The following is a 26,902-nucleotide window of genomic DNA, read 5'->3' as shown; positions in this document are numbered from 1 at the left end:
TGCAGCCAGTCAGCAGGGGGAGCTCTAACAATAAAAGCTTCACTTCCCCAGAAGCTTGTCTATGACCAATCAATCAATAAGAGCAGAGGATGTGAACCAATCACCTGCTCCCTCTCTGATCAATGAGCTGAGTTTAGAGCTGAACAGAACCTCCACATGGTTGAGGATGAACTCCACCACCACAGACTGGATCCTGACCTCCATGAAGGCTGCCGTTCCACTGAAACACGCTGACTCAATCTGCTTTGATCTGATCAACCAATAGGAACACACGTCTGTTAGTGAGGGGGGTGGGCAGGGCTGCAGGGGGTGGGGTTAAGCTCACCTCAATAGGTTGGGGGCCCACACGATGGCCAGGTTCTTACTGTGCATGTTGGTGATGTAGCTGAACGCTGCCAGGTGGGACAGGTGCCTCATCAGGAACTCCAGGGTCCTAAAGACCAACCACATTATTCATCAATAGACACTTTAAATATCACACATCTGATCAATCAATCAGTTCACAGTAGGGCTGTAGTCATCCAAGCAAATGATTGGTCGAGCCAGACTATGGCTCACGTAGTGATTGGTTAAAAAAACGTAGAATGAATGATCAGGTCCAGAGGAGGACGAGGAGAAAGAAAAACAGAGATAAATATTTAGTTTTGGGTTTTGTGTTGATTTACTTTTAAACACAGATCATTTATGATATGAATGAACCTTATTCAGGTTTTGATCAGAACGTGACAAAGATAAAGTGAAACCTACAGACATTATATATTTATATCAGAGCCTGACCTGAAACCATCAATTAAAACCTATTTTTATCTCATACAAATGACATATTTACATTAGTTTTAGTGGTAAACCTGTTTTTATTAATAAACTGTTAATATCAGATCAGTGCACAGGGAAACAACACGTCAAGCACCTCTGTGAGTATTGAGGTTTTATTTCATGTATTTATAGTATGTTCTATGAATAAGATTATATTGTGTCATTTTACGTCTACAATTAAAAGAAAAACACTGACTACACAATAATTCTGACTCCCCTACTTCAAAATGACGCTCTTTTCACTTTCAGCTCTTCCCAAACTATAATCTGATAAATTCCTGAGTAAAAATAGGAAATAAACCTTCACTCCCTGTTTAGAGCTGGACTACAAAGCTCGCTGGAGCTAAATCACCATGGTAACTTATGCTGAACCATTAGCCTGGTCGCGAGCAGGTTTTGTTCTGCTAGCATCTTAGCGAGTGATAAAGCCCCGCCTCCTGACAAATCAGATCTCTTAGAAAATGAGCTGTCCAATGAAAGGTGATGTGTGAACATGTGACTGTGTGGATCTGATCTAACGCTGACAGGAGAGAATATTTAGACATTGATGTAATCCTTTCATTTACTGATGACATCATTTAGTAAACATATAGATTTATATCTGATGACTGATAAAGTCAAATCAATAAAATAAGCCTGTGTGCATTAATATATTCTGTAGTGATGCTGAGAGCCTCAGTCCTGTAGATAATATAAATATAGATATATTCCACCTTATGATGTAGATCTGTATGAACGCAGCATCAGAAACACAGACAAGATCAAAGAGAAAGTGATCAGTGTCTGTTTATAATCTCACTCATTTAATAATCAACACTCATCAATTCCTGCATTAATTAATTTCTGCTTTTACTGCAGCAACAGTTTTGTTTTTAGTCTGAATTATGGATTTTAATTCTTCATATTTGAAAAGAATTATTCCTTAATTGTGACGTTCTACAGTTCCTCCGTGTGATTGGTCAGACGCTGTGATATCCACCTTCGTCACTAGAGTGCGCCGGTTAACCAGACTGAAATCAACACGTTTACCTCAGACTGTTGTTATCGATCTTCGTAGGACAGCTTCTCTCTGACAGCGAATGTTTGGTTAGTTGAATCCCGCTAACGGAGATTAATCCAGGATATAATTATCTAAATTCATAGCATGGGGCCTTAGTGTTTATTTATTTATTATTCATGTATGTTTCACACTAACCTGTTGTATTTATTTAATTATTTATATGTATTTATGTATATTTCCCTCTGATCAGAGGTTTATTCCATAAAACAGGTTATGTTCAAACTCTGAGTATCTCATTCCTAAACGTGAGGTATGTTTATCTCTGAGTATGTTACCATGGTAACATTGTCCATGAACTAAACCTGGTCACTGACTGGGTTTCTACCTGGCTCCGCCCACCTGAACACTTTAATGAACCTTAACACTTTTCTCTGAAACACATTAGTGACATCACACACCACAGACGTGTTCACATCATTACTAATGTTGTGTTGATTTATTGTGATAACAGTAATTTTCTTTCTAACATTGTAGATATAGATCATTTAGTGAAACACACTGAGAGGTTGATCTACATTAAAACATCTACTGACGTCTGTAGTAAAGTTCACTGAATACAAACCTGTAGATAATATAAAGGAGGAGATGATCATTTAAATTAATACACTTTTAAGGCTCGATTATTGTTTTATATTATTATACAGTTAAATCTGTAGATCATACATCTATGAAGGTATGATGTCACAGTGAAGTGTGACGCTGCTCTTGAAAGCGAAGGGTTGTGGGTTCGTGTCCTGCTTAAGTGTTTTTTATGACATATTTATGACGTAGAGATGAATCTGGTGATAATATTACATTAAAATCAATATAAATGATTAGATATGAAGCATCAGTCACTGTGTTTATATCCAGTGTAACAGGAGGACTCTCTATACAGACATCCTATGATGCTGACACGCCTCCTCAGACACATTTTATTATTATTATTCACCACTCGTCAAGTCACTGAAGAGATAAAGTGATGAAGTGATCATAAAGTGTTATTAATTACAGGTGATTTAATCACTATAATCACTGAAGTGGCGTTCAGTGTGAACACACATTTAAAATAGGCTCATGAATCACTCTCTTCCGGGTGGTTGCCAAGGCAGCACGAGTATTCTCCGATCCATTGATGATGGTTTTTTATCGTGCGTGCACGTCAATAACCCAAGGTTTACATACTCAGGGTTTATTGATCCACTTCATACCAGCTTTAATGAATCAGATACAGTTTCCCATCGCTGGGTATGTTGACCCAGAGTTTGTTAACCCTCCTTTATGTAATGTTACACTTTTTATTATTTATCATTCACACTGACCTGTAGTGGGGGGGAGGGAGCTGCTGGATCACGTCATGGATTTTAATCAGTCTCTCTTCATCTGTAGCTGCTGAAACCGCTTCCTTTAAAAATAGAAGAATAGCAGAAAGGGTTTAAGATTCAATATAAACCTGTTTCTATAAAAAGTCAGACTCAATCAATCATGAATCAACTGCTCCAACACTGAATATGCTAATCAGAGAGTGGATGGAGTGGACCAATCAGAGAGCTTCTTACAGAGAACTTGTCGTAGAGCTGGTAGGTGAGTAGAGGGTTTGGTAGTTCTCTAAAGTAGAGTTTACACAGAGAACCAACACAGTGGATGTCCTGGATATAAACGTCTTTGGTCAGATCAGGAACTTGTTCGGAGTCAAACTCATGCCTGGAAAACAAAAATAAATATAAACATTAGGAAAAATAAATATTGTAAATATATACAATAAAATAGATACATATTATTATATATTATTATGTGATGTGTAACAGGTGAATTTGCTTTAACCAGTAGAACAACTCACCAGTAGTACCTCCCTGTAGAACACTAACTAATCAATAGAAAATCTAACAAACCAGAAGAACCACTAACTAACCAGTACAACCACTAACAACCGAATAGAACCACTAACAAACCAGTAGAACACTAACTAATCAATAAAACCAATAACTAACAACGAACAAACCACTAACTAACCAGTAGAACCACTAACCAATAGAACCACTAACTAACCAGTAGAACTAATAACCAACAGAACCACTAATCAACAAGTAGTACCACTAACTAACTAATAGAACAACTAACGAACCAGTAGAACCAACAACAGACCAGTAGAATCACCAACTAACCAGTAAAACCACTAACCAGTAGAACCACTAACCAGTAGAACCACTAACCAACCAGTAGAACCAACCACCAGTAGAACCAAACACCAGTAGAACCAATAACTAATAGAACCACTAACTAACCAGTAGAATCACTAACTAGCCAGTAGAACCAACCACCAGCAGAGTCACTAACCAGTAGAACCACTAACAATTAGAACCACTAACCAACAAGTAGAACCACTAACCAATAGAACCACTAACTAACCAGTAGAACCATAACCAGTAGCCAACTAACCAATAAAGCCACTAACTAAACAGTAGAACCACTAACCAGTAGAATCATTAGTAACCAATAGAACCATTATTAACCAGTAGAACCACTAACTAGCCAGTAGAACCACTAACAACTAGAACCACTAACCAGTGAAACCATTAACTAACCAGTAGAACCACAAACTAACCAGTAGAACTACCAACTAATAGAAACACTAACCAGTAGAATCACAAACTAACCAGTAGAACCAACCACCAGCAGAATCCCTAACCAGTAGAACCACTAACCAATAAAACACTAATTAGCCAGCAGAACCACTAGCCAGAAGAACCACTAACCAGTATAACCACTAGCCAGTAGAACCACAAACTAACCAGTAGAACCACTAACTAACCAATAGAACCACTAACCAATAGAACCACTATCTAACCAGTAGAACCAACCACCAGTAGAACCACTAACTAACCAGTAGAACCACTAACTGACCACCAGTAGAACCACGAACTAAACAGTACAACCACTAACTAACCAGTAGAACCAACCTCCAGTAGAACCACTAACTAACCAGTAGAACCAACCATCAGTAGAACCACTAACTAAACAGTAGAACCACTAACTAAACAGTAGAACCACTAACTGACCACCAGTAGAACCACGAACTAAACAGTACAACCACTAACTAACCAGTAGAACCAACCTCCAGTAGAACCAACCACCAGTAGAACCACTAACTAACCACCAGTAGAACCACTAACTAAACAGTAGAACCACTAACTGACCACCAGTAGAACCAACCACCAGTAGAATCAATAACCAGTAGAACCACTAACTAAACAGTAGAACGACTAACTAACCACCAGTAGAACCACTAACCAGTAGAACCAACCACCAGTAGAATCAATAACCAGTAGAACCACTAACTAAACAGAAGAACCACTAACTAAACAGAAGAACCACTAACTGACCACCAGTAGAACCACTAACTAAACAGTAGAACCACTAACTAACCACCAGTAGAACCACTAACCAGTAGAACCAACCACCAGTAGAATCAATAACCAGTAGAACCACTAACTAAACAGTAGAACCACTAACTAACCACCAGTAGAACCAACCACCAGTAGAATCAATAACCAATAGAACCACTAACTAAACAGTAGAACCACTAACTAACCACCAGTAGAACCAACCACCAGTAGAATCAATAACCAATAGAACCACTAACTAAACAGTAGAACCACTAACTAACCACCAGTAGAACCACTAACCAGTAGAATCAATAACCAGTAGAACCACTAACTAAACAGTAGAACCTACCGCAGTTTCTGGATGTTGGATGCGACCCCAGAGAGGCGGTACATTCCGTCCACTACGCCGTGTTTCTCTATGAACTCAGTGCAGCTCTTTAGAACCTGAGGAACTGCAGAACAAACATGGATCTATGTGAATGCAGATTGGTCAGGGGGCGGGGCCTCAGCACATACACACCTTAACCCCCCCCCAAACACACAGAAGGTTAAACGTGTTAAAGTTGTTACGTGACGCGTTTTTAAACAGACGTTCTGCGTTATAGTATGTATACTATGTATACTATGTATAGTATGTATACTATGTACAGTATGTATACTATGTACAGTATGTACAGTATGTATACTATGTATAGTATGTATACTATGTACAGTATGTATAGTATGTATACTATGTATACTATGTATAGTATGTATACTATGTACAGTATGTACAGTATGTATACTATGTATACTATGTATAGTATGTATACTATGTACAGTATGTATACTATGTATAGTATGTATACTATGTACAGTATGTATAGTATGTATATATGTATAGTATGTATTACTATGTATTACTATGTATAGTATGTTATACTATGTATACTATGTATTAGTATGTATTACTATGTACCAGTATGTATAGTATAGTACTATGTATATGTATACTATGTACAGTATGTATAGTATGTATACTATGTACAGTATGTATAGTATGTATACTATGTATAGTATGTATACTATGTATAGTATGTATAGTATGTACAGTATGTATACTATGTATACTATGTATAGTATGTATACTATGTATACTATGTATAGTATGTATACTATGTACAGTATGTATACTATGTATACTATGTATAGTATGTATACTATGTACAGTATGTATAGTATGTATACTATGTATACTATGTACAGTATGTATACTATGTATACTATGTATACTATGTATAGTATGTATACTATGTATACTATGTATACTATGTATAGTATGTATACTATGTACAGTATGTATAGTATGTATAGTATGTATAGTATGTATAGTATGTATAGTATGTATAGTATGTATAGTATGTATAGTATGTATAGTATGTATAGTATGTATAGTATGTATAGTATAAATACTATGTATAGTATGTACTCATTTTTTAGGACCTTTTCTCTTTAACATAATCTAACCACTAGATGGAGCTATTTCTATTTCAAACAACTTCTCTTGGGCTAATGATGGCTCTTATTTTGGAGTATTGATCTGTTTTATGTACTTTGTCATTATTATAATGTCACCCAGACTCCTGACAAACACTATTATTATTATTATTATAATGTGGGAGGTGTTCTTAGTGTAACATTGATATGAATATATATTATTTAAAAAAGACAAACTGTTACATATGAGCCTGACAATAGATTGTGATGTACTAAAGTACTTTGTACCTATCTTTTAGTATATTTACGTGTCTACATATGTATGTAAACTGTTTATCTGTTATGTTAATTGTTTTGTGAAACAAAGCAACCACTGATATGAATTATGACAATTACAGACGTGGGAACTTATAAGTTTATTTTCTCCCACTCCTTTTCGAGTTCATATGAAAGTATGTTAGTTAGAAAAGGGTCATGTGTATATGTAATGGACTGAATAAACAATCAATCAATTATGATTTTTTTCTATTATCATTATAAATGCATTTTTAAATGTACTTTGATCTTTGTACAAGGTTATGGTTCTGAACCGTAATATGTTTTATTTTAAAGGTTGTACCTGTGGACTTCTTCTGTCCACATGTACCGCACCATAGACATTATATACGTAGACGCCTCATAGACTAACCCTAACCCTTTTGGAGCTGACGTGTCAGCGCGGCCGCCATCTTGGACAGGTCTCTAAAGCATTTATTTCTACTGAGGAAGGTTTGTCTTTAATTACAATGATCATCATAACTCCTTGAAATTTGACCTGATTTTCACACGGTTTAGTTTGTTACAAACGGCAGAGATTTAGTTATGATACAGGACGCTGTCAACATTGACAAATATGTGCTTTCATGCTAAAATCCTTTGTGTTATGCTCTAACAAAGACATGTGGTAGGCATGCGCATATTGATAAATGTATAAATGACTGAACTTGATATTTTATTTACAGTCCTTACAGTCATCATTAACTACCAATACTTCATTACTTTACTGTTGAATGTCAATATAATACTAGTATTAATATATTACATAACTATTCAGTTATGTAATTCAGGTAACAGCTCCAAAAACATTTTTAATAACACTAACCCAAATAAATATCAGATCAAATCGAATCGATATAATCGACTCTGAATCTTAAGAATCGAAATCGAATTGATTCTTGAAATTTGAATTGATACCCAGCTCTAATAAAATAATAACAATCAACTAAAAATATATATAAACAATAACTAAAGACTGATATGTACAAAATAAATAAGATAACAGTGCAGTGGTGAAGTAAACATTTACATTAAAGACTGTGCATAGATGAACATTTAAATTACATATTTATATACGTTCACAGGGACAGTTTAGTTCCAGGGTTATTTCACTACCACGTTCTTCATTTCTTACCCATAATATCAGGGCCATCATCACAACTATGAGAAAGACTGTGTGTATTAATTTATAACATATAAAAGTGTCTGATATTCTGAGCCGTCCTGTCATATGATCAGGTTTAAAGTTCACTACAGATGTTTGATGAAGCCTTCAACATGTGGAGAAGAAGAAAACACTAAAAGACATTAGTCACGGTTATATGACGTTTTTTAATTTCATTCTGAATGAAAGTGTTCTGCTTTGTGTTTACATGGTAATAGTAATTCCTGAAGTGATGTTTACATGGAAACCGGTTTATTCCAATCAGCTTTAGGTCTGTGGGCTGGGAAGGCTCTGATTGGACAGGAGGAGAATGTGACGTATCACAACAAACCTTTTATTGTCGGTTATAACACAGAACACCACGAGAAGTGTTTTTACTTTTATTTTGGTAGTTTTGAAGCAGCAGCTCAACAATAACACACTTTGGTTGACGGAGCGTAAAGAGATATGAACCATTTTCAGGGTCTGTTAGATATGAACTAATCACCTGGAAATAAATCCTAGTAAAACTCTGGAAAACAATCACCAGTAATCAATATGATCTCCCTGGTAAAGACAGTAGCTGTAATAACTGGTAAAATGATGATATTACAGCCTGTACATGTAGTATGGGACGCATCTACTCCGCTTCAGGGTCCTAGTGCCTGTCATTTGATGAAATCTGTTCCGTTTACTGATCTCTGTGTGTTTAATAAGTCTGTGTTAATGTCTGCAGGTTTATGCCTCTGTCCATCCACTCTTTTCATTATGTCCATGTCTTTTAAAGCTCTTAATATTATTATTATTATTATGTCAGCTCTATTCCAGGCCGCCATGTTGGATTATGTCGTCACCAAAAATGTCATTGCCGCAAGTCGCACATGCGCAAAACAACCAAAATGAACTTAAAGCAGCTTTAAGTTGTTTTTTTTAAGTGTTTACAAGGAAGGGGAAGGAATTATTTAATTCGGAATTAAAAATGGAATAAACCAGCCACCTAATTTGGAATTAACTTTAATTTGTAATTAAATTAGCATTAGAAATTTTGCTGTTTTTTCATTGTTTGATTCTACCTTTATATTTCATATAAGGAAATCCATAAACATTGCATGTTTGGTATCATTTTTTTCAGGAGAACCTCCCAAATATGACTGAAGTATTTTCTTTAATATGACACTGTATTAACACAGTGGATCTAAAACCACTATGAAAACTAAAATTCGAGTGGGAAAAAGTTAGTTTTTTTACTATAAAAGTCACAAACATTTTTAACGAATCATTTTTATTGCTTGTATAGCAAATCTAAACTATATATTTCAAAAACTTATGTACAGATGAATAAAAAAAACACAACTATTTACAGTGAAATGGAAGCAATGTATCAGGTGATTTTGTACAACTATTTACAAAAAAGAATGAATCACAAATACAGAGAAAGGCAAATGATTTGTGCCTCATTGTGTTGATATAAAACAATAAACTAATATATTAGACACTACACTACACTGTAATCTCACTCACTACACACTAACTAAACAGTCAAATCACTGTAATAATCACTATTATCTCTATAATCTCTAAACTCACCCTCTCTGTCTCTGTTTACCTGTCGCTTGAAAACAAAATTCCCGCTATATGTAGACATGATGATTGGACAATGGCCTTCTTCTTCTCAACCAATAGGAAACAGCTATAATGAGAGGTGGTTCTTTGTTGCTGCTCAACACTTTCACTTTCGTTTTAGACGCAGCGTCTTCCTGCACTGACAGCTCAAGAAAATGTCACAAAATAACACACGCACATTTTCCCTCATAACTCCACTTCTATTTGGCCTATCAACATGATTTAAAAACTGGTTTATAGTTTGACACGGGTTGAAACGGAGATTCAAGGATGCTGCACTTCTCCACTATTGGCTCTTTAATACGATCATGTGATCAGGATAGGGTTAGGGTTAGGGTTAGGGTTAACCCTAACCCTAACCCCAGAGGGTTAAAGAGGAATTAAAACTCCCATGTAAACACGGCCAATGAGAGAGAGAGTACCAGTTTCTGCTCTCATACACGTAAATAACAGTAGTAACAATGACATAATATTATACTGTAATTGGTATATAAACCAAAAGTATTGTTCAATCTTACTAGTGAAAACTAATCCCACAGGATCTGGTTTGAATACTGTTAGGGTATAGTTGTTCTCTAGTGCTAGCGTAGCGTGAGGAGACCTGTCCAATATGGTGGCAATGTTTCATTCGTTCCAACACGTCATGAGGCGTCTACGTATATAATGTCTATGTACCGCATCATGTTTTCTCAGAGAGAAGTGGTCATGTGACCAGGTATTATAATAATAGTGTAAAAAGTGTCTCCATTGATCTTTTCATGGAAGAATAAACACTTTATTGTCAGAGTATTGTCTCCATTCAGCTGTTTCCAGTTTTAAGTGAACTATTTATGAACACACCTAGAGTCTATGATAGATCTAAATCCTCTGATGGAGCTGAACTCACCATCATGAGCTGAGTTGAGCAGATGTTCTCCTAGATCACATCCAAACACTCTCTCTCTCAGGATTCCTCTCTGCTTCAGCTTCTGCTTTGAAGGTCTCGACTTCATGAAGGAGCGAAGAAACGTGATCAGCTTCCCATGTTTCTTTGACACTGAATAGAGAGAAACATCAATCTGTAACAAATAGATCTATAATACATAGAGCTGTAACACATAGATCAATAACATATAGAGCTATAACAAATCTGCAACACACACATAGAGCTGTAACACACAGAGCTGTAACACACAGGTCCGTTACAGATCCGTTACAGGACTGTTAGAGGTCAATTATAGGTGCGTTACAGGTCTGTTACACGACTGTTACAGGTCCGTTACAGGACTGTAACAGAGGGTTAGGGGTGCGTTACACGACTGTTACAGGTCCGTTACAGGTCTGTTAGAGGTGTGTTACAGGATTGTTACAGGTATGTATGTTACAGGATTGTTACAGGGCTGTTACAGGTATGTTACAGGTCCGTTACAGGTCTGTTAGAGGTGGGTTACAGGTCTGTTACAGGTCCGTTACAAGTCTGTTACAGGTATGCTACAGGTCTGTATGTTACAGGTCCGTTACAGGTATGTTACAGGACTGTTACATGTCCGTTACAGGTGCGTTACACGACTGTTACAGGTGCGTTACACGACTGTTACAGGTCCGTTACACGACTGTTAGAGGTGCATTACACGACTGATACAGGTCTGTTACGCGACTGATACAGGTGCGTTACACGACTGTTACAGGTCCGTTACACGACTGTTACAGGTCCGTTACACGACTGTTACAGGTCCGATACACGACTGTTACAGGTCCATTACACGACTGTTACAGGTCCATTACACGACTGTTACAGGTCCGTTACACGACTGTTACAGGTCCGTTACACGACTGTTACAGGTCCGTTACACGACTGTTACAGGACTGTTAGAGGTGCGTTACAGGACTGTTACAGGTCCGTTACACGACTGTTAGAGGTGCATTACATGACTGTTACAGGTCTGATACAGGACTGTTACAGGTCCGTTACACGACTGTTACAGGTCCGTTACAGGACTGTTAGAGGTGCGTTACAGGACTGTTACAGGTCAGTTACAGGTCAGTTAGAGGTGAGTTACAGGACTGTTATAGGTCTGTTACAGGACTGTTACAGGACTGTTGTAGGTCCATTACAGGTCTGTTAGAGGATTGTTACTGGTCTATTACAGGTCTGTTAGAGGTTCGGTACAGGTCTGTTACAGGTCCGTTAGAGGTCTGTTACAGGTCTGTTTGAGGTCCGTTACAGGACTGTTACAGGTCCGTTACAGGACTGTTACAAGTCTGTTAGAGGTGTATAACAGGTCTGTTACAGGACTGTTAGAGGTCTGTTACAGGACTGTTACATGTCCGTTACAGGACTGTTCAATCAATCAATCTTTATTTGTATAGCGCCAAATCATAACCAATGGTATCTCAAGGCACTTTACAGTAGAGCAGTCTTAAGGACGGACTCTTCATTTTATGGATACACACATATGCATATATACGTATATACACATACATATGTATCCCACACCCAACATGAATTCATCATGGCGGCAAGGAAAACCTTCTGTTAAGCAGCAGGAACCTTGTGTAGATGCAAGATGGCGCCGCGGATGGCTGCTGTGGTGTGTTGGTGCGCACTTTTTTGTCTTGTTCTTGTTGTAAAATCCGCAACTGGCTGCTCTTATTCCAGAGAAGAGCTCTTGAACATCAGGGCAACAATCCCCAAAGATTTATTTCCCACTTTCATCGCTTCCTCTGTGGATTTACTGGACATTTTACTCAAAGATTCGCTCACCTTTGCTCACGCAGTGAAGCGCCGGAGGAGAGGAAAAAGAGCTGGTGCGCTTGTGCGCCTCCGCCAGCGCGGCCGGCGCACACCATTACCGGGGATATTCCTCTCTAACGTGCGCTCACTGTGTAACAAAGTGGACGAACTCCAGCTGCTGTTGGGTAGAAACAGAGACTTCTCCTCATCTTCTGTTCTGTGCTTCACGGAAACGTGGCTGTGTGGAGCGGTACCGGACTCTGCGCTGCAGTTGGCCGGCTTCCAACTTCACAGAGCGGACCGAGACGCGGAGCTCACCGGGAAGAAGAAAGGTGGAGGAATCTGCTTTTATGTGAACAGCAACTGGTGTAACTACGTGACAGTGATCCTCCAGCACTGCTCTCCTCACCTGGAATCCTTTATTATCAACAGCAAACCCTTCTATTCTCCTCGTGAGTTCACTTCATTCATCCTGGTTGGTGTGTACATCCCACCGTCAGCTGATGTGCGCGAGGCACAGCGCACACTCGCCGACCAGATCCTGTGCGTGGAGCGGACCTACCTGGACTCTTTTATCATTGTGCTTGGTGACTTTAATAAAGGGGACCTCTCACACCAGCTCCCCAAATATAGACAATTAATTAAATGTCCGACCAGAGAGGAGAAGACACTGGATCACTGTTACACCACACTAAGCAGTGCTTATCACGCCGTTTCCCGTGCTGCACTGGGCCTATCAGACCATGTGATGGTCCACCTGATTCCTTCATACAGACAGAGGCTGAAGCTCTGTAAACCTGTGGTGAAGGAATCTAAACAATGGACCAGTGAAGCAGTGGAGAAACTCCAGGAGTGTTTGGACTGGACTGACTGGGATGTTTTCAGGTCTGCGAACAGTTCTCTGGATGAGTTTACAGACGCTGTGACGTCCTACATCAGCTTCTGTGAGGACAGCTGCATTCCATCAAAGACCAGGGTAGGTTATAACAATGACAAACCCTGGTTCACAGCTAAGCTCAGAGGGCTGAGGGCAGACAAAGAGGTCGCTTTCAGGAGTGGAGACAGAGCCAGGAACAGAGAGTCAAAGTACACGTTTGGAAAGGAGGTGAGAAAAGACTCAGAGAAGCTACAACATCAGTTCTCTGCTAACGACTGCTTCTGTCTGGAGAGGCTCAGGTAAATAACAAACTACAAGCCCAGAGCTCCTGATGCTGCTAACGACCTCTGCCTGGCCAACAGTCTGAATAACTTCTATTGTAGATTCTACAGACAATGGGACAGACCTGACTCCAACCCTCCTCACACCTCTGACCAGCCTCACTCCAACACCTTCACCCCCCACATCAAAGCTACAGTTTCACCCCAGCTGCCTACAGAGGCTCTCCCCCCTATCTTCCCCCCCTCCTCCCCCCCTCCTACAGAGACACCTTTCTCCATCAAAGAGAGAGATGTAAATAGACTTTTCAGGAGACAAAACCCCCGTAAGGCTTGTGGACCGGACTCTGTCTCTCCCTCTACCTTGAAGCACTGTGCTGATCAGCTGTCTCCAGTGTTCACAGACATTTTTAACACCTCACTGGAGACATGCACCGTACCAGCCTGTTTTAAGGCCTCCACCATTGTTCCTGTCCCTAAAAAGCTGAGGATCACAGGACTTAATGACTACAGACCCATCGCTCTGACATCTGTGGTCATGAAGTCCTTTGAACGCCTCATGCTCTCCCACATCAAGGACATCACTGACCCCCACCTGGACCCCCTGCAGTTTGCCTATAGATCCAACAGGTCAGTAGACGATGCTGTAAACCTGGCTCTCCACTTCATCCTCCAGCACCTGGACTCCCCAGGCTCCTACGCCAGGATCCTGTTTGTGGACTTCAGCTCTGCCTTTAATACAATAATCCCAGCTCTCCTTCAGGACAAGCTTTCCCAGCTGAACGTGCCAGACTCCACCTGCAGGTGGATCACAGACTTCCTGTCTGACAGGAAGCAGCACGTGAAGCTGGGAAAAACCATCTCTGCTCCCCGGACCATCAGCACTGGATCTCCTCAGGGCTGTGTTCTTTCTCCTCTGCTCTTCTCCCTGTACACCAACAGCTGCAGCTCCTCTCACCAGTCGGTCAAACTCCTGAAGTTTGCAGACGACACGACCATCATCGTCTCATCGCTGATGGAGACGAGTCTGACTACAGGTGGGAGACAGACCGGCTGGTGTCCTGGTGCAGCCAGAACAACCTGGAGCTCAATGCTTTAAAGACAGTGGAGATGATAGCAGACTTCAGGAAGAACCCAGCCCCCCTCACCCCCCTCACCCTGGGAGACTCTACAGTGAGCTCTGTGGAGAACTTCTGCTTCCTGGGGACCATCATCACTCAGGACCTCAAGTGGAGCTGAACATCAGCTCCCTTATCAAAAAAGCTCAGCAGAGGATGTACTTTCTGCGGCAGCTGAAGAAGTTCAGTCTGCCAACAAAGATGATGGTGAACTTCTACAGCTCCATCATCCAGTCCATCCTCTGCTCCTCCATCACCATCTGGTACGCTGCAGCTACGGCCAAGGACAAGGCCAGACTGCAGCGTATCATCCACTCTGCAGAGAAGGTCATCGGCTGCAATCTGCCCTCCCTCCAGGACCTGTACGCCTCCAGGATTTTGAGGCGTGCAGGAAAGATTGTGGCCGACCCCTCCCACCCCGGTCATAAACTGTTTCAATCTCTCCCTTCTGGTAGGAGGTTTCGGTCCATCAGGACCAGAACCTCCAGACACAAAAACAGCTTCTTTCCCTCTGCCACCATCCACATGAACACCCCCCAAGTCACCCACTGAACCCCCCCCCCCCCCCACCCGATCACCACCTCCACCAGCTTGATACCTGCTGCACTGTATATATATATTTATATTTATCCTATTTATCCTTTATTCTCTATCTATCCTTTATTTATCCCTCATCCTTTATATTTATCATTATTATTATTATTATTGTTGCTGGGTTGTTCTTTGTTGTGTTGTTTTTATTTCTTTTGTTTCTTTTTGTTGCTTGTTTTGTGCACCAACCACCAAGTCAAATTCCTTGTACTGTCCTCAAAACTGTACATGGCAAATAAAACATTTCTGATTCTGATTCTGATTCCTATGATGAACAGCCATCCACGTTATGCTGTGTTGGGTGTGTGCAGAGGAAAGGGTGGAGACAGAGTTGTTACAGGTCCGTTACAGGTGAGACATCAGCAGCACAGGGTCTGTAGTACTGGATTTATCTGAACAAAGGAAACAAATGTTTGCTTCAAAAGGTTCATCAACTGCAGTGAGTGTGAGCTGATTATGGAGCAATGTTAAAGTCAACACCACATAGACTCTAGGGGTATTGAACCCAACATGGAGACATTGATCTTTCTCTAATCTGAGAAGAGGATGCAACACAGACTTTATTATTTCATGTTCTTTAATCACCAACAGATTATTTTTAGTCATTAAACTGTATTGTAAACATTCCAAACCAAACCTACAGATGTTAGGATGTTTGGAGTCTTTATATGTTTTCACATTAGCAGAATAAAATAAAGGTCTGGTGACCATATCTAACCACTGTCACATGATTCACACATCACATGGTTTAAACTGAGGGACAGTGAAAACACGCACGCTCTACCTGAACTGGGCCCATAGTGGTTTAATGGGTCGGCCACCCATGCACTGTCCTGTATTACACTCTCCATCTCCAAGTCTGCATGCAGCCCAGCACACCGATGGATGGATGACGGATGGATGATGGAGTGAAGATGGATGGATGCAGGAGAGCGTTGGCAAAGGGAGAGAGGGGTTTTTCAGTTGGAGTCACAGAGTCGTGAAGGTGAACTACAGTAAATATTAGATTCTGTTTCCAGCTCATCACATTAAGCTAATGTTAGCTTTAGCTCTAAAAACAAAGCTGTGAGTGTTTGGAGCCTAACCAAGCAAACATTACAACATAATACTATTTATACATCAATAAAACACATTTCTGAACATGAGCGAGTGTAAAGGTAGAATCCTTAAGACATTTCTGTAAATTAAAAGACTTTTTTACAACAAAGTTCTCTTTGTATTTTTACTTTGATGAACCAATGATAGCTGAGGTTTAACCAATGCTAACAGAGCTGTTCTAAAGCAGTGGTTCTCAACCTTTATTGGGCCATGACCCTCAAACACAAAGGTCCCAGAGAGCGGGGACCCTCCAAAATAAAGGTCCCAGAGAGCGGGGACCCTCCAAAATAAAGGTCCCAGAGAGCAGGGACCCTCCAAAATAAAGGTCCCATAGAGCAGGGACCCTCCAAAATAAAGGTCCCATAGAGCAGGGACCCTCCAAAAATAAAGGTCCCATAGAGCAGGGACCCCCACTGTATCTGAAGGTGGTTGAACAGAGACATGAACATTGAAGAACAGTCATGTGGAGACAGGACCATCTATAAGGGGGAATAAAGGAGAGATTTTTGGGGTCCATCCATAAAGTCAGTAAAATGATGGTCTATTGTTCTATGAATCTGTGATAACCACATTTATTTATTCATCTGAATAATATCCACTGTTATCCAGGAACGTTTATTATTATTATTATAGTCATCTTAAAGATGGAAATCATGGTTTTAATCACTAATAAAATGGTTCAAAGTGAATAAAAATGGTGGAAAAGGAGGTGAAATGAGATTTTAAAAACTACAGAAATTGTTAAAAATTGTAAATTAAAGTGGATAAAAACAGACAGAAAAAGTGGTAAAAATGGTTCAAAGTGTTAATATTAAAACAATGAGTTTAAACTGGTAAATAATGGACATGAAAAATGGTGAATGTGGTTAAATTGGCAAAAATAATCATAAATCTGGTGAAAAGAGGTTAAAAGTGACAATAATAGGTCAATATATGTGACATTAGGTGTAAAAGTGGTAGAAATGGTTTATAAGTGATGAACATGTCTGGAAAGTGGAAAAAATGTGTAGAAAAGTCATTAAAATGGAGCAAAAATATGGAAAGAAAAAGTGATGAAAACAGGTTAAAATCAGTGTTGTTTTGATCAACAAAATTATTTTGTTGACGCCCCTTTTTTTCATGATGGTGACGAGCTAAATGTAGCTCTTTTATGACTAAAACATGATGAAAACGTCAGTAACTGACGAGTCAGACGCTCACGACATTTCCTCCTATTGTGAGGTTAACTTCTGTCAAAAGCTAAAAAAATACATCAGCAATGCCTTGTTTGGCCACGCCCACCACTGTGGTCATCATTCACATATACGTGTGATGTGATTGAGTTTATGAAGTCATTGATGGAGTATGATGGCAGCTTCAACAAAGGGGTTTGATGGTCAGAAACCACTGATCCATGTGTAACTGACGCTGGTGAAAAAGCACATGTTTGATGTCATTCACTCCATGGTTAGCCTGCTTCACTTTAGCAGCAGCATTAGCACACAGCTCTGTGTGCTAATGCTTTATTACATGAACTGTTGCTCACTGAACAGTTGCAGATAAACTAAACTAACACTTTTACTCTCATATCCGACTCTACCGCTCTCTCTCTCTCACACACACACACACACACACACACACACACACACACACACACATTGTCGTTCTCTTAAAGCCTTTTAAAGGAGAATTTAACGCAGTACAACCTGTATTTATTCATTCCACTTTCAGTTATTGACCTAAATTAATGTTAAAAGACTAAAACCTTTTTGAGTTTTTGTCGACTAAAACTAAAACACATTTTGAAATGACTAAAATGTGACAAAAACAAATAAACATTTTCATCCATAAGACTAAAACTAAAACTACAGTAAAACTAAAAAAGCTGCCAAAAACAACACGGATTAAAATATGAAAAGTTTGGTGTAGATGCAGAAAAAGGTAAAAATAAGCAAAAATGGGCTGAATTCTTAGGTTCTTAGAACTCTTCCCTGTGTCTGGTGACCCCACAGGGGGTCCTGACCCCAGGTTGAGAACCCCTGCTCAAATGTACAGATTTAAACCTTAATGAACAGACTGAATACCAACACCCACAGGGAGGGAAGAGGCTCCAGGAAGCAGGGGGCGGGGTCAAGCAGGGGGAGGCTGTGACAGTGGGATCATCATCATCACATATTAGGTCACATGCTGCAAAATGTGCACACTCACAAAAACATCAGTTACACACACACACACATGCAACACACTTTACTGTGGAGCTGTGCTCTTATTGTGAAAGAGGAACGTGGTCTGAGCTCATGGTGTGATGCAGAAATAAAGCCTGAGTGGAAAGTGAACGTGTCTCACAAACATATATTTATATATTTTAAACCTGAGAAACACACAAAGACATGAGAACAGAACAGTGTGGGACACGGACTCTGCAATAGAAGAACAATAAAATCTATAAGCCACACCCCCTCTGGTTTGTGGTGTATGTGTGATGACGTAGTCAGACAGAGTGAGTCACAGTTTGGCTTTAGAAGCTCTAACGTGGACAGAGTCTCTCTTTATTATCTATATACACTTATTATTTCATTTTATACACTTTTATGAAGCTGACACACACACACACACACACACACACACACACACACACACACACACACACACACACACACACACACACACACGCACACACACACACGCACACACACACACACACACACACACACACACACACACGTGATTACCTGGTTTAGGAACACAGTTGGTCACAGACTGAGGAACTTTGTCATTGATCAGCTCCACACACTCACTGGGAAAGAAGCCCACCTGGAGGGAGACAAGTAGAGGAGGGTTAGCATAGTGCTAACTACTATGCTAACCCACCTGGAGGGAGACAAGTAGAGGAGGGTTAGCATAGTGCTAACTACTATGCTAACCCACCTGGAGGGAGACAAGTAGAGGAGGGTTAGGGTAGTGATGGTGAAATTAAACCTCATGAGGCATCGTACCACTTGAGAAAGGGTTCATTTGTTGAAGCTTCATGTGCACATGAACCCACATCCTACTGGTCATGTTTATAATAAAAAATGTATGAATAATATATTTCTCTTCATAAATAATCACTTGAATGTAATAATATTTTCAATATATTCTCAAAACATGTCTAAATTCCCCCAGAAGTGGTTCTATGGGGATTTGAACCCTGGCCCTTCAGTTCTCCTAAAACTTTGAAGGTGCGCTCACACCAAACGTGACTGAAACCACTAAAGTACGTTCAAAATCAATGTAAATGACGCGATCTCAAGCGAACTCCCTTCAAGCGACCTGACTTGCGTGATTCTGGCAACCTACACGACGTAGTCTCTCAAAGTTGTAAATTTTGAACTCTTTAAGCGACTTTAAGCAGCCCCTCCCCCGTCCTTCACTGTGTGTAGAGCCGAGGCAGCAGCCCCTCCCCCCGCTACAGTGAGACGGCTTTACTACACTTCCTCAATTTACCGGGACAGAATTAAAGTTAACTTCTTGAATAAGCCTACATTCTGTGTGAATTCATCCTTTACTAACTCCGTAAGTTGATCATTTAAATCAGGGGTCTCAAACTAAAATTACCTGTGGGCCACATTAGGCAGAGTCTGGGTGAGGCCTGGATGTAGCCTCCCCGACGACTCCGCCTTTACCCCCCTCCCCTCTGTGCTCCGTCTCACTCACATGCATGAGCAGAGCTGCTGCAGAAGAGGAGCTCAGCTCATCACTTGCATTGTGTAGAAACGTTGTTGTCTCATGTCTCATTCAGCAGTAAGTAAACAATAAATTTGATCATTACATATATTAAAAAACGTAACTAAAAACTGTTTTAACTTTGTCAGTGGTGACGAGCTTTCAGTGTGAACTCGTGCATGTGAGAGACTGAGAACGAGCAGGGAGACAGAGAGATGTGATTGGTTAAAAAAAGAAACGGTTTGTTTTCTTCTATTGGTTGAAGTTATTACAGGTTTACAGCTGCTACAGATGATGGATTTTCTTCGTTCTTTTTTCAGAGAACATAAGATCTTAATTTCTGTCAGGACATGAAGACAATTTCAACCAAAAACTTAAAAAGTATTTCTGGAGAAAATTACCTACCCTAGCTTTAATTTCAGGTATTCCACAAACAACTTTGGTAAAAAAAAAAATTAAATCTTCATAAACGTCATGACTAACAATTCTTTAATCTCAATGGGTTCTTCTGAACATGAATGCACCATTGATGAACATGAACATGGCGTCTCTTGCCTACTTCCTGCTGCCAGAGACCTGTAAGCTCTTCCTCTCACATACCGTAGCTACATTTGGTTTGAGGGAAGAAATAGTCTGTGATCATCACCAACCTTTCTCTTCACTGCAGGCTTTGAACATGACATGATGTCACTCACCTTATAAAGTCTTTTATTTATTTATTATTTCAAGCAATAAACCTAAAGTCACATGTTTAACCAACCAGACGCACAGTGAACGTCATTTCTGTTTTTTCTTCCTGCAACAACACAGCAGATAATGCACCACTCAGCAGAAATTATCTTTCTTTTTGTGCTCAATGTTCATGTATTTTGTGATGACATGAACATCGTGACATTTGTAGATGGTAGAAAGTACAGAGATAAAGAGCGTAAAAAATGTGATCACCAGTGGGGCGTTTACTATCCGTCGGGACATTAGCCTATTATAGCTGATATAAACCATGGGACGTTATTTACTGGTTTATATTTTCTATGATAACCTCATGGAATCAGCTGTACGTTCCAGCCAACACAGATGTTTCATTGACTATAACCAAGGTGGGTAGGTCCCCTATGAGCCCCCAGCCTCAGAAGTGGAACGGCGGGTGTGAGCTGGCTGGGTGGGCGGCTCCATTGGAGGTGTGCTTCCTTTGGTGACATCATCAACGCACAATGCTGTAAAGTGCCATTCATATTGTAACAGACTATTTAACTGAGTTATGATCCACCTGTAGTTTATTCAGTGTTTCACACACGCACACACACACACACACACACACACACACACACACACACACACACACACACACACACACACACACACACACACACACACACACACACACACACACACACACACACACACACACACACACACACACACACTCCCGTGGTCGTCACTGGAGTGACCAAACGACTCATCACTGTGATCTCACCTGGAAGCCGTTCTTTCCCCTCCACCATGTGGTGTCTTCTTTAGGAGGCATGTCTATCACTGACACTATGTCACCAACCTGAAGAACAAACAGTTCATCATCAGATCTTTGAGCTCAGTTATGAACCCAGAGGAAGAGATGTGTGTGAATATATTCAGTGAAACAGAAAGTGAGAAGAAACAAAACAAATATGAACAGATTCTGTGATGTAACAGTGAGACATGAGGACACGTTAGCTCTGTTTTTAACGTTCACTTCACTGCTCACCTTCTGTGAGACTGCTATGGAAACAACCCATAATTGATGATGAGGATGAGGTCCAATAAACACACACTCACCTCAAAGGAGAGCTCGTCTGAGGCCTGGGCGATGTAGCGTTTGATCACATGAGCAGCAGCGATAGCAGGAACGTTGATGGACGATTCCTCATGGACCAGCAGATGGTTCCCTTTGTTGTCCACCTGGAGAACATCACACACACACACACACACACACACGCACACACAAATAGTTAATAGCAGTGATGTCACAAAACAAAAATGCTAAAACTCACGGTGATAAATCACTATGGTAACACATTCCAGTTCTCTTTGAGCTAAGAAAAGGAGGCTTCCTTTATCACCTCCTTTAGCTTAGGAAACACTGATACATCCTTTACCAAAGGAGACCAGATAATGATGACCCACAATTCATTGCAACAACATTTAAAGGGACACACTCATCAGAGTGTTCACAGAAACTCTGTGGTTCTAGAAAATTCATTTCATGTTTAATTGAACATATTTCATTGACCTAGGAATGCTTTGTGTGGTTCTACATGTGTATGTCTACATTATGTAGGACTATATCTGACATCAATGGAACTATTTAATGAAATCCTACTTTTTTGTATTATTATTGATTAGTGAGTAGAAGGTGAGTGTGATCAACCATTCTCTATGTGATGTTCTTTAAGTTTACCTTTAGTTCCTTGTAGCCATGGTAACCTCTGTTCCTTTGATTTATATTCAAACCTGTGATTTATGACATTATATAAGTGTTAGAGGCACAGGGGAAGTGGATAACTAGGTTAGCACTGAGCTAGGCTAGCACTGAGCTAGATTAACACTGAGCTTGGCTCGCGCTGAGCTACATTAGCACTGAGCGAGGTTAGCGCTGAGCTACGTTAGCACTGAGCTAGGTTTGCATTATCTAGGTTAGCACTGAGCTAGGCTAGCACTGAGCTAGGTTTACATTATCTAGGTTAGCACTAGCTAGCAGTGACTATTAATTAAGACAGATTTATAAGGATAAAAACCAACAGATATTTGCTTCTTTGTAAAGAAATATTCATTTAAAACAAATAATGAACATTTTCTGTTGTTTAGATCAATATGTTTGATTGAACAGTTATTGATAAATTCATTCAGATTAACTCAGAAATATCATGTCATTAATAGTGATTAAAAATGTAAAGGTTTATTTTAAAATGTACTTCTGAAACATTTCAATATTATCATTCAAAGATTATCAGCGTGTGCTACAGGTTAGCACAGAAGCTAAACGTCACATGTTGTCAGTCAGACTTGGTTTGATCATAAATGCTAATGCTAATGAAGCTAACGTTACCTCCATCCATGTGAGGGCCGGCCCACAGTTGATCTTATTGTCAGCGATGGATGAGAGTCTGGACAGGTACGCCAACAACATCTGGGACACCGACTGCAGAGAGTTAGCATTAGCATTAGCTACAGCTAGAGATGCTTCAACATTACTGTTACAATCCTCACCAAGTCTACAGAGAGAAACACATCACATCCTGGACTACAGGAAGTACAGTAACTACTGAGTGTGTAGAATAAATATAAATAATATAAATTATTTATTAAACACCTTTAGTTCTTATGAACTGATCTGGTTATGCTCCAAGTTAATGAGTCAGCTGATCTTCATATCTGATTTAAACGGCATTAACCAGTGAGGGTGTAAGAATAAATTGATTCAGCGATATATCGCAATATTATTGTATTGATCAAAACAATGTCCAAATTGTTATTTTAAATCATGTTTTTTAACAAAAAACCCCATTAAATGTCGCTACCATTAGCCTAGCACGTAAACGCCTGGTACCTAGGTGTCAGTAAACGCACCATCAGACCTTGTTAAACTACATCATAACTCATTTGTTTAAATTGATATCGTATCGTGATGCACAATATATCGTATCGTGACATTGTCTGATTCATAGCAATGTACAGCCCTAATAACCAGTGCACAAACCATGAGTGGACAACTGGTTTTACTGGTCTAACCGGTTAAACTGGTTTAGGTGACGTATCTGGTTTAACTTGTTTAACAGGTTTATTCCATAAAACAGGTTATGTTCAAACTCTGAGTATCTCATTCCTAAACATGAGGTATGTTTATCTCTGAGTATGTTGCCATGGTAACATTGTCCATGAACTAAACCTGGTCACTGACTGGGTTTCTACCTGGCTCCGCCCACTTTTCTCTGAAACACATTAGTGACATCACACACCACAGACGTGTTCACATCATTACTAATGTTGTGTTGATTTCTGTTTTTATTTTTTTTTGTGATAACAGTAGTTTTCTTTCTAACATTGTAGATGTAGATCATTTAGACACTGAGAGGTTGATCTACATTAAAACATCTACTGACGTCTGTAGTAAAGTTCACTGAATATAAACCTGTAGATAAATAATCACATTTTAAGGCTTGATTGTTTTTTGTTTTTTTTTTTGAACAAGGATTATTTCTGATTTTTACAAAACAGTCATCAGAATAAGTAATTCTCATTGTTAAAATATAAACAAAGAACCCCGGCCCCTCCCCCTCCCCCAGAAACATTGAGGAAGTCAAGAATAGTCAAAAGATGAAAATAATAATAATAATAATAATGAAAAACATACAGTAATTAAATAAGATAATGATAATACCTAACAATGATAACAACAACATAAAGAAGAATATATATATATATATATATATATATATATATATATATACATATATATATATATACATACAGGCGACATCTTGGTCATAAAGTGATGTTGTAAATCCCAGCAGTGACATGTGAACCAAAGCTAAAAACTAAAGAAAGTTTCTAATGTTTGTAATAATATCTGTTACAGAAAAACAACTTAAGGTTCAGTCATTTATAAAATGATCAGTTTAGGCTTTTAACATGACTTAAAAAGGGTTGCCATGACAGTAAGAATGTGTCAGCTGACCCTCTGACCCTATACGTGATCTTTTCTAGTTTAACTAAATACAGCACGTCTTTAATACACTGTGTAAATGTTGGAGGGTTACATTATTTACATCTAATCAAAATCTGTCTTCTGACTATAAGAGTGGCTAAACACACACATCTGTGTGTGTGTGTGTGTGTGTGTGTTCCACACCAAATACAGCCTGTGAAGTATTTTAAACTGAATGATGGTAAGTTTCATACATAATGATGTGTATATTCTATCATCTCTGACCATAGGATGTGTGAAACATACTCAGATGTTTTTAAGAGAGTTTACACTGGTTGAGTTTCTCCCATTAGTAATGAATAGATGTCACCTACTGTATCTCTCCCTCTAGATGTTGTTTTATACTGTAATACAGTTTGATCTATACTCCATGTTATGGTGGCACTGTGAATTATGACACCACTCTTAGAAGTATAGGTTCGTGTCCTGCTTCTGTCTTTTTTTTATGACATATTTATGACGTAGAGATGACTCTGGTGATAATATTACATTAAAATCAATATAAATGATTAGATATGAAGCATCAGTCACTGTGTTTATATCCAGTGTAACAGGAGGACTCTCTATGCAGACATCCTATGATGCTGACACGTCTCCTCAGACACATTTTATTATTAATATTCACCACTCGTCACATCACTGAAGAGAAAAAGCGACCAAAAAGTGTGACTAATCACGGGTGATTTAAGCCACTATAGTCACTGAAGGTGAGTTCAGTGTGAACACCTTTAGAACAGGATCATATTCCTCTATAAACACCAGCTTATTTCACCATCAGGGTGAATAAATCACTATTTTCCGTTTGGTTGTCATGGCAGCTCGAGTCATCTTCGATTCATTGATGATGGTTTTTTATCACGCGTGCACGTCAGTAACCCAAGGTTTACATACTCAGGGTTTATTGATCCACTTCATACCAGCTGTAATGAATCAGACACAGAGTTTACCATGGAGGGTATGTTGACCTAGAGTTTATGGATAGACTCAGAGTTTGTTAAACCTCCTTTATGAAACACACCTCTGGTTTAACTGATTTAACTGGTTTAACTGGTTTAACCCTCTGGGGCTGACGGACGCGACGGCGCGTCCTGATCACATGATCGTATTAAAGAGCCAATAGTGGAGAAGTGCGGCATCCTTGAATCTCCGTTTCAACCCGTGTCAAACTATAAACCAGTTTTTAAATCATGTTGATAGGCCAAATAGAAGTGGAGTTATGAGGGAAAATGTGCGTGTGTTATTTTGTGACATTTTCTTGAGCTGTCAGTGCAGGAAGACGCTGCGTCTAAAACGAAAGTGAAAGTGTTGAGCAGCAACAAAGAACCACCTCTCATTATAGCTGTTTCCTATTGGTTGAGAAGAAGAAGGCCATTGTCCAATCATCATGTCTACATATAGCGGGAATTTTGTTTTCAAGCGACAGGTAAACAGAGACAGAGAGGGTGAGTTTAGTGATTATAGAGATAATAGTGATTATTACAGTGATTTGACTGTTTAGTTAGTGTGTAGTGAGTGATATTACAGTGTAGTGTAGTGTCTAATATATTAGTTTATTGTTTTATATCAACACAATGAGGCACAAATCATTTGCCTTTCTCTGTATTTGTGATTCATTCTTTTTTGTAAATAGTTGTACAAAATCACCTGATACATTGCTTCCATTTCACTGTAAATAGTTGTGTTTTTTTATTCATCTGTACATAAGTTTTTGAAATATATAGTTTAGATTTGCTATACAAGCAATAAAAATGATTCGTTAAAAATGTTTGTGACTTTTATAGTAAAAAAACTAACTTTTTCCCACTCGAATTTTAGTTTTCATAGTGGTTTTAGATCCACTGTGTTAATACAGTGTCATATTAAAGAAAATACTTCAGTCATATTTGGGAGGTTCTCCTGAAAAAAATGATACCAAACATGCAATGTTTATGGATTTCCTTATATGAAATATAAAGGTAGAATCAAACAATGAAAAAACAGCAAAATCGCCTCAGGCCCAGAGG

General features: G+C 39.3%; 1 protein-coding gene across 1 annotated transcript in view; it reads right to left on the bottom strand.

Annotated features, from left to right (window-relative positions):
- Nucleotides 1–26,902, bottom strand: part of LOC114475946 (rho GTPase-activating protein 32-like) — a 137,647-nt gene that overhangs the window by 17,385 nt on the left and 93,360 nt on the right. Inside the window, 12 exon segments of the mRNA XM_028467169.1 lie at nt 105–250; nt 326–433; nt 3,178–3,260; nt 3,415–3,559; nt 5,591–5,693; nt 10,686–10,835; nt 16,161–16,235; nt 18,548–18,598; nt 19,186–19,267; nt 21,633–21,710; nt 21,971–22,093; nt 23,241–23,333. Of these exon segments, the coding sequence (XP_028322970.1) occupies nt 105–250; nt 326–433; nt 3,178–3,260; nt 3,415–3,559; nt 5,591–5,693; nt 10,686–10,835; nt 16,161–16,235; nt 18,548–18,598; nt 19,186–19,267; nt 21,633–21,710; nt 21,971–22,093; nt 23,241–23,333 (1,237 nt within the window).

The sequence above is a fragment of the Gouania willdenowi genome, chromosome 14 (assembly GCF_900634775.1).
Source record: "Gouania willdenowi chromosome 14, fGouWil2.1, whole genome shotgun sequence".
Lineage (NCBI taxonomy): Eukaryota > Metazoa > Chordata > Actinopteri > Blenniiformes > Gobiesocidae > Gouania > Gouania willdenowi.
The sequence above is the reverse complement of the archived record's forward strand: the minus strand, read 5'-3'. Positions and strand labels throughout refer to the sequence as shown.